This window comes from Pongo pygmaeus, chromosome 10, assembly GCF_028885625.2.
Source record: "Pongo pygmaeus isolate AG05252 chromosome 10, NHGRI_mPonPyg2-v2.0_pri, whole genome shotgun sequence".
Classification (NCBI taxonomy): Eukaryota; Metazoa; Chordata; class Mammalia; order Primates; family Hominidae; genus Pongo; species Pongo pygmaeus.
Genome location: NC_072383.2, coordinates 9,745,575 through 9,762,510, shown reverse-complemented (window position 1 = coordinate 9,762,510; position 16,936 = coordinate 9,745,575). Strand labels below are relative to the sequence as shown.

At 35.5% G+C, this 16,936-nt stretch overlaps 1 protein-coding gene across 8 annotated transcripts in view; it reads right to left on the bottom strand.

Moving 5' to 3' along the window:
* The window catches only part of CLEC2D (C-type lectin domain family 2 member D), a 31,969-nt gene that overhangs the window by 2,515 nt on the left and 12,518 nt on the right, over positions 1 to 16,936 (bottom strand). For 3 of the 8 annotated variants that reach the window (XM_063672413.1, XM_054443410.2, XM_054443411.2), the window contains 3 exons: positions 12,863 to 12,973; positions 5,839 to 6,023; positions 917 to 1,020 (listed from right to left, as the gene is read on the bottom strand). In XM_063672413.1, coding sequence (XP_063528483.1) covers positions 917 to 1,020; positions 5,839 to 6,023; positions 12,863 to 12,973 — 400 coding nt within the window. Of the gene's footprint in view, positions 1 to 916; positions 1,021 to 5,838; positions 6,024 to 12,862; positions 12,974 to 13,646; positions 13,709 to 13,766; positions 13,855 to 16,936 lie in introns of all 8 variants that reach the window. The other 5 variants (XM_054443407.2, XM_054443408.2, XM_054443409.2 and 2 more) reach the window with 3 other exon arrangements.

Sequence of the window (16,936 nt, the reverse complement as noted above, 5' to 3'; positions counted from 1 at the left end):
GCCTGGGTAACAGAGTGAGACCCTGTCTCACAAAAATACAAACAAACAAAAAACCATTTTAAGAATTAGGTAGAGAAAATTTACTACTTCTGTATTGTAAAATAAGAAATAAAAGTTAATTCTAGATATTTATGAAGCAGTCACAATGTGCAAGGCAGTGTAGATACAACAATGTAGAAATGTACATGTTGTCTGATTTCTAAAACTTACCATCCTATCCAAGGTCAAAAGCTAATGAGAAAAAACTCATTTCAAACCTGCCAATGTCCAGTCTGGGGCTCTTTTTATTAAATAAAGTTATATTTCCAATATTGAAGAATGTATTACAATAAAGTAGCTTTTCAAAACTGTCTCATCTCTCAAACATTGAGTGAAATTGTGTGAATCCAATTTTTCCAGCATTATCTCAAATCTTTTTAGTAATCTAAAGATCCTATAAATATACAATTGAGATTAAATTTTCTAGTGCCAAACTTTACCCATTTTAAAATTTTAAAACTATTGTCTTATTTTAAATAATAGGTATAATTGCTGTCACTCGTAATCTTTCCCTGATACATCAAAACCTCTGTTCCTCACATCAACCCTATGAAATCAGGAGGGCAAGTGCAATTTAATTTTGTTGTAGAGGTAAGGAACAGACTTAAAGATATTGTATGGTTTGATCAGAATGAAAGTGTTTAAAAATGACATAGCTAAGCCTGGAGCCAAGTTCACAGTCAGTCTACCTCACCATGACAGGTTTTGGATTCATTCGAGGAACTTGTGAAACCTTTGCAACATACAAGTTGGCACCATCTTCTTTCATGACTAATCTTAAAATGAGAATTTTTAAAGCATGTAACTAGAGAACACTTTAGATTTAATGCAAAGTAAATTCAAATACAAATATTACTGCCAGATTTTTAGAACTTACTGTCTTGTCCATTCAGTACCATTTATCCATTTCCATGGTTGGCCTTGTTCTCTGCTCAGCCCAATCCAGTGATCAGATGGGCCTTTATATCTCAACAGGAAATTCTTTCAGAAAACACAGAGATGATATTCATTAATCTAACATAACCCATCCTCTCCCAGAAATGTTGCTGCTATGCCATATTCTTAACTACCCATAATTTTCTTCCTTTTGATTTTGTATTGTTTAGTAATACATACAGAATAGGTGTGCTATATTATCATACATATCAAAAGAAGATAATTTAAAACTAAGAGAAATTGTTGATAATTTGGTTACTTTTGTTTCTGTATTGTACTCCTTTGTATGACTCTTCTCCAATTTATCTATTATACTATTGGTTGACACCAGTGTTTTATCAAGTTTGGAATGTATGCTACTATGACATTCTTGGCACTCGTCCTAGAATAGAATTTTTAGGCTCCAGGATATGCTTTTTGTCAACTTTAAGAAATGACACCACCAGGCCAGGCACCTGTAATCCCAGTACTTTGGGAGGCAGAGGCGGGCAGATCACCTGAGGCCAAGAGTTTGAGACTAGCTTTGGCCAACATGATGAAGCCCCCTCTCTATTAAAAAAATACAAAAATTAGCTGGGCGTGATGGCATGCACCTATAATCCCAGCTATCTGGGAGGCTGAGGCATGAGAATCATTTGAACCTGGGAGACAAAAGTTGTAGTGAGCCAAGATCACATCACTGCACTCCAGCCTGGGCAATAGAGTGAGATTCTGTCTCAAAAAGAAAAGAAAAGAAAAGAAAAAAAAAGAAAAGAAAAGAAAGGAAAGGGAGAGAGAGAGAGAGAGAGAAAGGAAAGAAAGAAAGAAAAAGAAAGAAAGAAAAAGAAAGAAAGAAAGAAAAGAAAGAAAGAAAGAAAGAAAGAAAAAGACACCAAACTAATGTAAGTGTACCAAATTATCCTCACAGCAGCAGCATAGGCTGGTTTCCTTTGCTGTGTTTCCTTGTCAACATGTACTGTCCTTTTTATGATTACAAGTTCTGAATTTTAATGCAATTAAATATATAAACAATTTCCTTTATTAGTAGTAAATTTAGGGACTTATTAGGTAAATCTTTTACTCTTTCAAATCATAAAGATGACTATTTTTGCTTTACTTTTTTTAGTTCCTTACAGTGTACAGTTAGGCTATGGATTTGAGATCTTTCTCCTTTTTTAGTTAACTGTTCACAGCTATAAATTTCCCTCTTAGAACTATGTTCAGTGTATACCATAAACGTGCTATTTGTATTTTTACTTCATTTGTGTCAAGGTATTTTCTAATGTCCCTTGTGATTTCTTCTTTGACCACTGGCTGTTTAAGAGTGGGTTTTTAAATTTCTACATATGCGTGAGTTTTCTGGTTTTTCTAGTTATTGATTTCTAGCTTCATTCCATTGTAATTGAAAAAGATACTTTTTATGACTTCAAATTTTCAAATTTATTAACACTTGTTTTGTGGCCTAACATATGGTCTATTTTTAAGATTGTTCCATGTGCATTTGAGAACAATTAATATTCTGCTCCTGTTGGGTAGATTCTTCTGTATATGCCTGTCAGGGATAATTGGTTTATAGTGTTGTTCAAATTTTCTATTTCCTTATTGATCTTCTGTCTAGTTGTTTAATCTCATGTTGAAAGTGGAATATTTCATTCTCCAACTTTTCATAGAACTGTTCATTTCTCCCTTAAATTATAGCAATTATTGCTTCATATATTTTGAGGCTGTATTATTAAGTACATATATAACAGATAATTGTTTGGCTATGTCAAAATTTTTGTCAATGCATAATGCCCTTCTTTTTCTCTTGTAAAATTTTTTACTTTAGTTTATTTTGTTTGACAAAAATATGGCCACTCAGCACTATTTTGGTTACTACTGTTTGTATGGAATATCTTTTTCAGTCCTTTTACTTTCAACTTCTTTGTGTCCTTATATCTAAGGCAAGTCTCTTATAGACAGCATGTAGATGAGTCTTGTTTTTCTTTTTAATTTATTTTGGTTTTTAGCCAACTTGTCAGTCTCAGCCCTATGGCTTCATCCTTTTCTATTTAATGTGATTACTAAAACAAGATTTACTTTTGCCATTTAATCATTTGTTTTCTCTATACCTTATATGTCTTTGTTTCTCAAGTTTTCTGTTACTGACTTTTTTGTATTTAATTGATTTTTTATAGTGTATTGTTTTTCTTTTTTCCTTTTCTGCATATTTTTGGTAATTTTATTAGTGGTTACCTTGAGAATTATAATTAGCATCTTAAACTTGTAACAATATAATTTCATAATATCAACATAGCTTCAATAACTATGCAAACATTTTGATCCTATATGTCTTCATCCCTCCTGCTTCATAAGATTCTCACAGATTGCATCTTTATACATTATATGACCACTATCATAGATTTATAATTTTTATTCATTTGCCTATGAAATTATAGATAGATAAATATAAATATAGAAAGCTATAAATAGGAGAAGTTATAAACTATATGACACATGTAGTAATTCTGGGTTTTATATTTACCTCTATTGTTACTTTTATGAATATTCTTTATTTTGGAGGTTCTGAGTTGCTGTCTAGTGTCCTTTCAGTTCAGCCTAAAAGGTTTCCTTTAGCATTTTCTGTAGCACATGTCTACTGGTAATAAAATCCCTTAATTATTGGTTATCTGAAAATGTGTTACTTTTTCCTTCATTCTTGAAGGACAACTTTGCTATACATAGAATTCACGGTTGGCAGTTTTATTTTTTCTTTCAGACATTTAAATATGCCATTCCACTACCTTCTGATCTCCATGGTTTCTCAGAGAAAATCAGCTATTAATTTTATTCAGGGTCTTATGTAAATGACGAGTTGCTTCATTCTGGCTGCTTTCAAAATTCTCTCTTTGGATTTTGTCAACTTGACTATAATTTGTCTCAAGTAGATCTCTTTAAGTTTACCCTTTTGGAGTTCATTGAGCCTCTTGGATGTATATATATTTATGTATTTCCTCAGATTTTGGAAAGTCTGAAATTGGAATGAAATTGGAAAGAAATTTCATTATTTCTTTAACTGTATTTCTCTGCTTCTCTTTCTCTTCTCTTTCCTGGATTTCTACAGTACATATGTTAGTATGTTTGCTGATATCCTACAGGTTCCTTAGAATTTATTTATCTTCATTCTTTTTCTTTGTTTTTCTTAGTCTGGATTGTTTCAATTATCTTATTTTCAAGTTTTCTGATCTCTTACTTCTCAAATCTGCTGTTGAACTTCTTCAGCGAGTTTTTAAAATTATTTTTAAACTTCAGTCATTGTACTTCTCAGCTCTGGAATTTTTGCTTGGTTCTTTTTTACAATTTCTACCTTCATATTGATATTCTAATTTTGTTCATTTATTATGTTTTGGGTTTCCTTTAGCTTTTTGTCTAGTTTCCTTTAACTCATTGGTTATACTTAAGACAGCTGATTTAACATTTTTGACTCATATTTTTAATATCTGAGCCTCTTCAGGGATAGTTTCTGTCAGATTACTTTTTTTTCCTGTGAATGAACCATACTTTTCTTTGCGTGTTTTGTAATTTTTTTTGAGAACTGGACATTATGAGTACTATGTTGTGGTAACTCTGGTAACTTAATTCTTTTGCTCTTCAGGGATTGTCAAATCTTGGTTGTTGTGGTTCAGAGTCATTTGGTCATGATTTTTTCCCAACTATTTTTATTCTCCATTGTGCATGGTCATTGAAATCTCTGTTCTGTTATCTCTGCAGTCAGCCAGTTATCTAATAAAAATTGTCTTAAATGACTGCTTCCCAAATGGAGGAAAAACACATACTATTTATTTAAATCCTTGGGAAGCCACTTCAGCTGATGAGGACTGATGCAATGATAGCCCATTTCTGTGTCTGCCCCTCAGCATTCAAAGGCAGAAATCAGCAATAACCCTGATATTTGGACAAAAAGGTTCTTATTGTCCACCCTGGCTGCAGGAATTCATTACAGGAACATGGTCAGCAGTTCCCATGGATCCCTGCAATAATGGGGTGTGGAAAATAGTTATTATTGAGTGGAAAGGCTGAAATTCACCGACATTAACCAAAATTTATCATCCTCTTTATCAAACTCTTCCCTTGATGCTTCCAGTGTTTGACTAGAGAATTCCAAATAGTTACTTCAGACAGTTTTTGACAGTTTAATAGTTTTCTCAGTGGAGAACAGATTTCTGTAGCTTTTTAGTCTACCATCCTCTATGACATCATTCTTGCTTGACTTATTGTTTTTATTATTTTTTTGAGATAGAGTCTCACTCTGTTGCCCAGGCTGGAGTACAGTAGCATGATTTCAGCTAACTGCAGGCCTCCACCTCCCAGGTTCAAGCAATTCTCCTGCCTCAGCCTCCTGAGTAGCTGGAATTACAGGCATATGCCACCATGCCCAGCTAATTTTTGTATTTTTTAGTTGAGATGGGGTTTCACCACGTTGGCCAGGCTGATCTCAAACTCCTGACCTCAAGTGATCCACCCGCCTTGGCCTCCCAAAGTGCTGAGATTACAGGCATGTGTCACTGCTCCTGGCCTTGTTTATTTTGAAACAATGTTGCTAACTTCATACACACTTAAAACTGAGTTTTTACCAATACTTTTCTAATCCTTATTAGCACAGTTCTGGCTCACAAATCAAAGAAGGCTCTGGCTTGCTTGCCCTCTGGGCCTGTTCCTGCCATGAATATTAAGGTAATTTTAGATGATTCACTGTAAAATGGAATACATGCTAGGTTACTCTTTTGTTATACAAAAAAAAATCAATGTAAAAGCAGATGTCTAAACCTACTTCTTAGATAATTTCACAGAAAATATATCCTTGTAGGGCTGAATCTTTGATTCTGGCCAGAACTATTTTCTTACCAGTTCCTGGAAGCTTTCAACCTGAGCAAGATCAGCATCTTGTGAGTCACAAAACCTCTGACTTGATGTCCAGTTCTTGGTGTCATCAGAAAAATAGAAGCACTTTCTTTGAAAACCAATCCAGCTTTCTGGGCATGCAGCTTGAAGACATACTGATGGCTCTTGATGGCAGTTAGCTCTTATTGCTGAAAATAAAATAAAAATAAATAAAATAAATAAAATAAAAATTTCTTACTTTTATATTGTATTGTATAAATTACCAAGTACTAATATACTTTCTGACACTCCTGTTAAGTACTAAATGTATTATTTTCATTTTTCAAATGAGAAATATGATGCTAAATATAATTGCATACATTACACAGCAAATGGCAAAACTGAGATTCAAACTCATGCCTTCGGCAGCGGGTGAGCTGAAAAAGGAGTTATTACTAACTTAAGCTTGCTCTGGGCCATGTATCTATTTGGCTCTCAATGGTGTTACCCTTTCTTAAAATATTAGATACATTAATGATAGCATTTGATCAGCTTTGGAGAACAGATAGTTCTCCAAGTGCTCTAGATCAGGGGTCCCCAACCCCTAGGCCATGGATCAGTACTGGTCCATGGACAAGTCAGGAAGCAGGCTGCACAGCAGGAGGTAAGCAGCAAATGAGTAAGTGAAGCTTCATCTGTATTTACAGCCACTCCCCATCACTCACATTACCTCATGAGCTCCACCTCCTGTCAGATCACCAGTGGCATTAGATTCTCATAGGAGGGCAAACCCTGTTGGGAACTTCTCATGTGAGGAATCTAGGTTGTGGGCTCCTTGTGAGAATTTAATGCCTGATGAACTGTCACTGTCTCCCATCACTCACAGATGGTACCATCTACTTTCAGAAAAACAAGCTCAGGGCTCCCACTGATTCTACATTATGGTGAGTTGTATAATTATTTTATTATATATTATTACACAATGTAATAATAATGGAAATAAAGGGCACAATAAAAGTAATGCACTTAAATTATCCCCAAACCATTCCTTGACCCCAGTCCATGAAAACATTCTCTTTCACAAAACTGGTCCCTCATGCCAACAAGGTTGGGGACTGCTGCTCTAGATGACTTGGTAAAATGAAGGGCAGGATATAGATGCCTTATGTGAATAAGGTTTCTTGATGTGAAAAAGCCTTGTATATGTCTAAATACTATCATAAATATGAAATAAGTTGTTGTACAGTGAACTTCCTTCCACTAAGGAGATTTAGTGAGGTTTTCTACACTTTGAAGGCAGCAATACTTCACTGGACAGGCTTTTCTGATCCACTTCTTATATAATCAGGAGAAATGCTCTCTTCATGTGGGATCGAGATGAATGAATGTCTCTCCAGATTGTTGTCACTGAGCCCCTAGTAGCTACCAGTTCATCTTCTATTATATAACCATCTTCTCCCTTCAACTCAATGGTTCTGAAAGTGTCTATGATAGACCAGAATGCTGGGTATTCACAGAATCATTACTATCAATTGGCACCATTATCCTTGGATTTGGCTCTTACGAGATGAGAAATCACTCTTAGTTATGAATAATAACTGGTGTAATCTGAATCTCAAATCATAACATGAGGCAAACGTTTATTGTATCTGGTTTGGTACCAGATTATAACTGGTACCAAATTTTAACTATTAAAATGTAATTTCTTGAACCAGACCATAAGGCAGGATGACTTTCCCCAAATCTGTGCATATTTGTTGTGCTATCACTGCTCCTGTATCAACCAGTTTAAAGAAAATGACCAGACCAGAGAGGGCAAGATGGCTGATTAGGAACAGCTCTGGTCTGCAGTTCCCAGTGAGACCAATGCAGAAGGCAGGTGATTTCTGCATTTCCAACTGAGGTACCAGGATCATCTCACTGGGACTGGTTACACAGTGGGTGCAGCCCACAGAGGACAAGCAGAAGCAGGGTGGGGCACTGCTTCACCCAGGAAGCACAAGGGGTGGGAGAACGCCCTCCCCTAGTCAAGGGAAGCTGTGAGGGACTGTGCTGTGAGGTGCTATCTGGCCCAGATACTACGCTTTTCCCACGGTTTTTGCAACCCACAGACCAGGAGATTCCCTAGAGTGCCAACACTACCAGAACCCTGAGTTTCAAGCACAAAACTGGGTGGCCATTTGGGCAGTCACCGAGCTAACTGCAGGAGTTTTTTTCATACCCCAGTGGTGCCTGGAACCCACTGAGACAGAATCATTCACTCTGCTGGAAAGGGGGCTGAAGCCAGGGAGCCAAGTGGTCTTGCTCAGTGGGTCCAATCCCCACAGAGCCCAGCAAGCTAAGATCCACTAGCTGGAAATTCTTGCTGCCAGCACAGTAGTCTGAAGTGGACCCCAGATGCTCAAGCTTGGTGAGGGGAGGTGCATCCGCCATTACTGAGGCTTGAGTAGGTGATTTTCCCCTCACAGTGTAAACAAAGCCCCGGGGGAAGTTCGGACTGGGTGGAACCCACCACAGTGCAGCAAAGCCACTGCAGCCGGACTGCCTCTCTAGATTCCTCCTCTCTGGGCAGGGCATCTCTGAAAGAAAGGCAGCAGCCCCAGTCAGGGGCTTATAGATAAAACTCTTATCTCTCTGGGACAGAGCACCTGGGGGAAAGGGTGTCTGTGGTCATGGCTTCAGCAGACTTAAACATTCCTGCCGGCCAGCTCTGAAAAGAGCAGTGGATCTCCCAGCACAGTGCTCGAGCTCTTCTGAGGGAAAGACTGCCTTCTCAAGTGGGTCCCTGACCCCCATGCCTCCTGACTGGGAGACAACTCCTAGCAGGGGTTGATAGGCACCTCAAACAGGACAGCTCAGCTGGCATCTGGTGGGTGCCCCTCTGGGATGAAGCTTCCAGAGGAAGGAGCAGGCAGCAATCTTTGCTTTTCTGCAGCCTTTGCTGGTGATACCCAGGCAAAGAAGAAATGGATAAATTCCTGGACACATACACCCTCCCAAGACTAAACCAGGAAGAAATCAAATTCCTGAATAGACCAATAACAGGTTCTGAAATTGAGGCAGTAATTAATAGCCTACCCAACCAAAACAAGCCCAGGTCCAGACATATGCACTGCCGAATTCTACCAGAGGTACGAAGAGGAGCTGGTACCATTCCTTCTGAAATTATTCCAAACAATAGAAAAAGAGGGAATTCTCCCTAACTCATTATATGAGACCAGCATCATCCTAATACCAAAACCTAGCAGAGATACAACAAAAAAGAAAATTTCAGGCCAATATTCCTGATGAACATCAATGCAAAAATCCTCAATAAAATACTGGCCAGCCGAATCCAGCAGCACATCAAAAGCTTATCCACCATGATCAAGTCAGCTTCATCCGTGGGATGAAAGTCTGGTTCAATATATGTAAATTAATAAATGTAATCCATTACATAAGCAGAACCAATGACAAAAACCACATGATGATCTCAATAGATGCAGAAAAGGCCTTTGATAAAATTCAACACCCCTTCATGCTAAAAACACACAATAGACTAGGTATTGATGGAACAGATCTTAAAATAATAAGAGCTATTTAAGACAAACTCATAACGAATATCATACTGAGTGGCCAAAAGCTAGAAGCATTCCCTTTGTAAACTGGCACAAGGCAAGGATGCCCTCTCTCACCACTCCCATTCAATATAGTATTGGAAGTTCTGGTCAGGGCAATCAGGTAAAAGAAAGAAATAAAGTGTATTCAATAGGAAGAGAGGAAGTCAAATTATCTCTGTTTGCAGATGACAGAATTGTATATTTAGAAAACCCTATTGTCTCATCCCCTTAAAACTTATTAAGCTGATAAGCAACTTCAGCAAATTCTCAGGATACAAAATCAATGTGCAAAAATCACAAGCATTCCTATACACCAATAACAGACAAACAGAGAGCCAAATCATGAGTGAACTCCCATTCACAATTGCTACTAAGAGAATAAAATAGCTAAGAATACAACTTACAAGAGATGTGAAGGACCTCTTCAAGGAGAACTACAAATCACTGCTCAAGGAAATAAGAGATGACACAAACAAATGGAAAATCATTCCATGCTCATAGATAGGAAGAATCAATATTATGAAAATAGTCATATAGCTCAAAGTAATTTATAGATTGAATGTTATTCCCATCAAGCTACCATTGACTTTCTTCACAGAATTTAAAAAAAAAAAACTTTAAATTTCATATGGAACCAAAAAAGAGCCTGTATAGCCAAGACAATCCTAAGCAAAAAGAACAAAGCTGGAGGCATCATGCTACCTGACTTCAAACTACACTATAAGGCTACACTAACCAAAACAGCATGGTGTTGGTACCAAAACAGATATAGTGACCAATGGACAGAACAGAGGCCTCAGAAATAACACCAAACATCTACAACCATCTGATCTTTGACAAACCTGACAAAAACAAGCAATGGGGAAAGGATTCCCTATTTAATAAATGGTGTTGAGAAAACTGGCTAGCCATATGCAGAAAACTGAAGCTGGACCCCTTCCTTACACCTTATACAAAAATTAGCTCAAGATGGATTAAAGACTTAAACATAAGACCTAAAACCATAAAAACCTGAGAACAAAACCTGGGCAATACCATTCAGGACACAGGCATGAGCAAAGGTTTTATGATTAAAGCACCAAAAGCAATTGCAACAAAAGCCAAAATTGACAAGTGGGATCTAATTTAACTAAAGAGCTTCTGCACAAAAAAAAAAAAAAAAAAAACCTATCATCAGAGTGAACAGGCAACCTACAGAATGGGAGAAAAATTTTGCAATCTATCCATTTGACAAACAGCTAATACCTAGAATCTACAAGGAACTTAAACAAATTTACAAGAATAAAACAAAAAACCCTATCAAAAAATGGGCAAAAGATATGAACAGACACTTCATAAAAGAAGACATTTATGTGGCCAACAAATATATGATAAAAAGCTCATCATAACTGATCATTAGAGAAATTCAAATCAAAACAACAACGAGATACCATCTCATGCCAGTTACAATGACAATCATTAAAAAGTCGGGAAACAACAGACGCTGAAGAGGATGTAGAGAGATAGGAACACTTTTACACTGTTGGGGGGAGTGTAAATTAGTTCAACCATTTTGGAATACAGTGTGGCAATTACTCAAGGATCTATAACCAGAAATACTGGGTCTATACCCAAAGGATTATAAATCATTCTACTATAAAGACGCATGCACACGTATGTTTACTGTGGCACTATTCACAATAGCAAAGACTTGGAACCAACCCAAATGCTCATCAATGATAGACTGGATAAAGAAAATGTGGCACATATACACCATGGAATACTATACAGCCATAAAGAAGAATGAGTTCATATTCTTTGCAGGGAGACAAATGAAACTGGAAACCATCATTCTCATCAAACTAACACAGGAACAGAAAACCAAATACTGCAGATTCTCACTCATATGTGGGAGTTGAACAATGAGAACACATGGATGCAGGGAGGGGAACATCACACACTGAGGCCTGTTGAGGGTTGGGGGGCAACGGGAGGGATAGCATTAGGAGAAATACCTAATATAGATGACGGGTTGATAGGTGCATCAAACCACCATGGCACATGTATACCTATGTAACAAACCTGCGGGTTCTGCACATTTATCCTAGAACTTAAAGTATAATTAAAAAAAAAAGTTAGGGACCAGAGCTATAACTGCAAAGCTCTATTAGGAATTTTTATAACTAAAGCCAATCTAAATAACTCGATCTAAATGGGGAAATACCACACTTGAATAGTTAACTAACAATCTAAATGTTAAATAAAACATAAAAATGATACAAAGTAATAAATAATAACACATTCAAAAACAGAAAGAAAGAAAATGACCAGATTAGAAGATGGCTCCAGCTATTGGCTCCACACAAGAAATCATTTCCAGTCAAATTGCTAGCTGAAAGGAAGAGAAACACATAATGGATAATAAAGGAAAACAGTCATAAGTGTCAATTTCATATGCTTACTGTAAAAAAAGGGCTATAAATTTAAATTATATTTCAGAATACATTCCCTTGATTAATATTGAGGTACTTACAGACTACAAAAATTGTCTCTTTCCAATTTTTTCTTTCTTAAATAGTTACAATTAGTTGACTTAAATCTCTGAAATAAAAAAATTATTTTTGCTTCATAAATGTATAAAGTATATTATCTGTGGTTTCAAAATGGCAAAAGATAATAAGCAAAAGATTTGCAAATGAATAGAAATTATCTAGAACATGGAGTGTTCCAAGTATTGCTGACTCTAAGTTATGTAAGCAGTATTTGAAGGGTCTCTCTGAAATTACTTCAGAATATAATAACAGGGGGTAGATTTTAGGTTGATACCCAGATTGGCATGAGGTTTGGAGAAAGTGCTTTTGTAGTTTTCTATGTCTTAGCTTGGTCTATATTAGATGCACTGCAAGTATGTTTTGAGGTACAAGATAATTTTTATAGCTAAATTGCTTTTAGGGTACAATCACTAAAAGGAGTTTGTTTTCTAGGAAGATGGGCTACATATGCTAAAAAAAAACAAGGGACAGAACATGCTCAAATAGCTAGGAAGAAAGAACAGGCTGCCTGTAATGTTATACAGCCACTTAGTAGTTTTGTGTACTTTAAACCATCTGTTTTGCTATTTTTAATGAAACAAGGTTGTTGTGGAGGTAAAATTAACCATGCCCCTAGATTGGACAAAAGACTATTTTTCAGTTTACTATTTTTTTTAATTTTTGCATCAATATTCTTAAGGAATAGTGGTCTGTCTTCTACCTTCTGAAGACTCTGATCATCTCACTAAACTTGGAATAATGTGAACCCTATTTACATAATTAAAATTTTTGATGCCACTTAAAAAGTTGTTAGAGTTTAACTCAGTTAGTGAGACAATATATTAAAAGCTGTAAAGAATAACAAAATTATTTAGATTCTTTCTCTTCTTTTTACAAGTATAATTCTCTCCAGATGAATAAAGATTACAGTTCACTTACCGCTTAAAGCAGCAACCATTCCACACACTATGATTGTCAGAAACATGATTAAGAAAAATAAGCGCCAAATTAAGGTAGCTTTAATAGAATGCTCTTTTGAATGTAGATAACCTGGAAAAAATTATTGAAAAACATTTTAACAATTAAATACAGACATAAACATTAAGCCAGAAACATTAAGCATCAAAATGTTATTTTTATTTAATTCCTTCGCTTTTCACTAGAGGATGCAAATGACCTGTCATCTTATGAACTTACTATTCTATCTCCAGAATTTAATCATTTTCCAAGTTAAAAGAATTGATTTTAAATTTCCAGCTACCATATTCAAGTTACCCTTTCAATTGGAGAGATTCATGTCAACTAAACCACAGGAATGAAATCAACAAAATCCAAATTACTGGAAATTCAACATAGCAAATTATTCTGATTTCTGTCTAAAAATGTAAAGAAATATTTTTAAATGATATTAAGAGGAAATCTATCGATTAAAATAGACTTAAAAGGCATTGTTTTGGAGGAAAAAAGGCAAAACTGGAGTGATAAAGTGATTATTGTAGAGGTCAAATTAGTGTTATTCTTGGAAGGATAGGAGAGTGAATAGTTAAGAATACATGGAGGGCCTCTGAGCCACATAACAAGGATCTTTCTCAGACAATGTTAGTAGTTGTATTAGACCATCCTCACTGCTATGAAGAACTGCCCGAGACTGGATAATTTAAAAAGGAAAGAAGTTTAATTGACTCACAGTTCTACATGGCTGGGGAGGCCTCAGGAAACTTACAATAATGGTGGAAGAGGAAGCAAACATGTTCTTCTTCACATGGCAGCAGGAGACAGAAGTGCCTAACAAAGGGGTAAAAGCCCCTTATAAAACCATCAGATATCATGAAAACTCACTTACTATCACGAGAACAGCACGAGGGTAACCACCTCCATGATTCAGTTATCTCCCACTGGGTCCCTCCCATGACAAGTGGGGATTATGAGAACTACAATTCAAGATGAGACTTAGGTGAAGACACAGCTAGGCCATATCAGGAGTCAATAAAGGTGTTTATCTTATAATAATTAATCAAGCTACATATTTGTATTGTATAATTTCCTGTAGTTGTGTTATATTTCAAAATGTCTTAGGTTATCTAAAACCTCTTATGAAGTTTATTATTGGAACCCTGTTCTGACACAATCTCCTGCATACAATTCACACTTCTAGTTAATTTATCTAGGTTTGTCCTTAGCTAAATAGGCATATTTTTCTCCAACATTCCCCCCAACACTAGAGACATTAGCAAGCTTTACATTGATGTTTCCCAAGATATTTGTCTTAATCAATAGATTTTAGTTTTTATCAGTTTAAGTTGACAGAAATACTGAATTAAAAACATAGAGTTCACATATGCCCCTGTACCCTTTATCAAAGATTTAAGAAATCATAAGAGAATCCAGAGGAAAATAAATTCTATATGTAGAGAAACAAAGATAAAAATGACATTTACATTATTCTCAAAAACCATGCAAGCAAGAAGACAGTGGAAACAAATATTTAAGGTATTAAGAGAAAAAACCTTATCAACTTAGAATTCTTTAGCCAAAAAAATTATTCAAAGTGAATGAGAAACAAACATTATTTTGGACAAACAAACATTGAGATAACTTGTTGCCAGTAGACTTGTCTTATATCAAAAAACAAAAAAGTTAAATGCAATTATTTTAAAAGGAAAGAGAATTATACAGGTTAGAAACATAAATTATATGAAAAAGGAACAATATAAAAAATAAGTGAAGGTAAAATAAAACTATTTTTCTTATTCTTAATTGACCTAACAAATGGCAGTTTGTTCAAAATAACAATAGTAGCAATATATTTAATTATGCGTGCTTATGTATACATCTTTTATATATATTTATATGCTTATGTATTCTTATACGTAAATAAAATAAATAACAGAAATGACGCATGGGATAAAAGCAGAGAATTAGGATTTTTTTTATTATAAGGTACTCACAGTACCTGTGAAATGGTATAGTATTATTTGAAAGCAAACTTATGTTAGTTGTGAGTGTATATTGCAAACACTAGGGTAACCACTAAAATCACATTTTTAAAGTATAATTGATATACTAAGAATGAGAAAATATGGAAATTTATAAATACTAAGTTAAAAACTAAAAATGCAGGAAAAAAATGGAAAACATGGCTGGGTGTGGTAGCTTACACTTATAATCCCGACCCTTTGGGACACTGAGGCAGGAGGATCATTTGAGGCCAGAAGTTCAAGACCAGCCTGGGCAATGTAGCAAGACTCTGTCTCTACAAAAATTAAATAAAAATTAGCCAGGCTTTGTGGCACATGCCCGTAATACCAGGTACTCAGGGCTCAGGTAGGAGAATCACTTGGGCCTAGGATTTCAAGGGTACAGGGAGCTATGCTTATACCACCACACTCTAGCCTAATGAACAGAATGAGACTCTGTCTCTGAAAATAAGAGAATGAAAAACAAAAATAGAAACAAAGAACAAAGGCAACAAATAGAAAACAGAAAGAAATATGGTAGATATTTAATCCACCTATATTAATAATCATTTTAATATCAATGATCTAAATGCACCAATTAAAAATCAGAGATTAAACTATATGATGTCTGCAGGAAATGCACTTTAAATATAAAGACACACAAATTAAAAGTACATGGATCATGAATATATATATGTATTATATCATACTGGCACAAACAAAAGAAAGCAGGAGAAGCTATACAAATTTCAAACAGAACAAACCTCAAAGCAAGGAAATTTATCAGGAATGAAGAAAAGCATTGCATAATGGTATAAGAATTAGCTTTCCAAGAAACTATGCTATGTTTCCGCATAACAAACCTAAATGTGCACGCACCTAACAAGAGAGTATTTAACTATGTGAGGCAAAAATTAATAGAACTGCAAGGAGAAATCAACGAATTCATTATCATAGTTGGAGATTTCAACAACACTCTATTGGAAATGCACAGATCCAGCAGGGTACAGTGGCTCATGCCTGTAATCTCAGCACTTTGGGAGGCCCAAAAGGCTGGATTATTTGATCTCAGGAGTTCAAGACCAACCTGAGCAATGTGGTAAAATTCTGTCTCTACAAAAAGACAAAAATGAGCCAAGTGTAGTGGTATTTGCCGGTATTCCCAGCTACTCAGGAGACTGAGGTGGGAGGATTGCTTGAACCCGGGAAGCAGTGGTTGAAATGAGATGAGATTGCATTACTGCACTCCAGTCTGGTGACAGAGTGAGACTCTGTCTCAAAAACAACAAAATAAAAAAAAAAAAAAGAAAGAAAGAAATGCCCGGATCCAGCAGGCAGAAAATCAGTAGAACTTAGGTGAACTCAGCAACACCATCAATTAACCGAATATAATTGACATCTATAGACTACTTTGTCCAACAACAGCAAAATACACACTCTCAAGATTACATGGAATAGTCACCATAATAGACCACCTTCTGGGCCATAAAACATATCCTAACAAATTTAACAAAATAGAAATCATACAGTGTCTGCTCTCAGACCACAATGTAAATAAACTGGAGTCAATAACAGAAAGAAAATTTTAAAATCCCACTAATCTCCACAAACATGTGGAGATTAAACAATATGTTTCTAAACAACATATGGGTCAAGGAAGAAATCACAACAGAAGTTTTAAAATATTTCAACTAAATGAAAATGAAAATACAGCTTAACAAAATTTGTGGGATGCAGTAAAAGCATTGTTTAAAGAGAAATTGATAGGATCGAATGCATCTATTAGAAAAAAATAAAGATCTAAAATTAATGATCTAAGTTTACACCTTAGGAAACTAGAAATAGAAGAGCAAATCAGGTGCAAAGTAAACAGAAGAAAAGAAATAATTAGAGCAGAAATAAAAAATCGGACACTAATAGAAAAAAGTTATCACAACCAAAAACTAGGTTTGAAAGATTAAAAAAAAAAAAAAAGGATAAGGCTCTAGCCAGGCTAATCAAGAAGAAAAGAGGAAGGACACAAATTATCTATATCAGAAATAAATAAGGAGTTGTT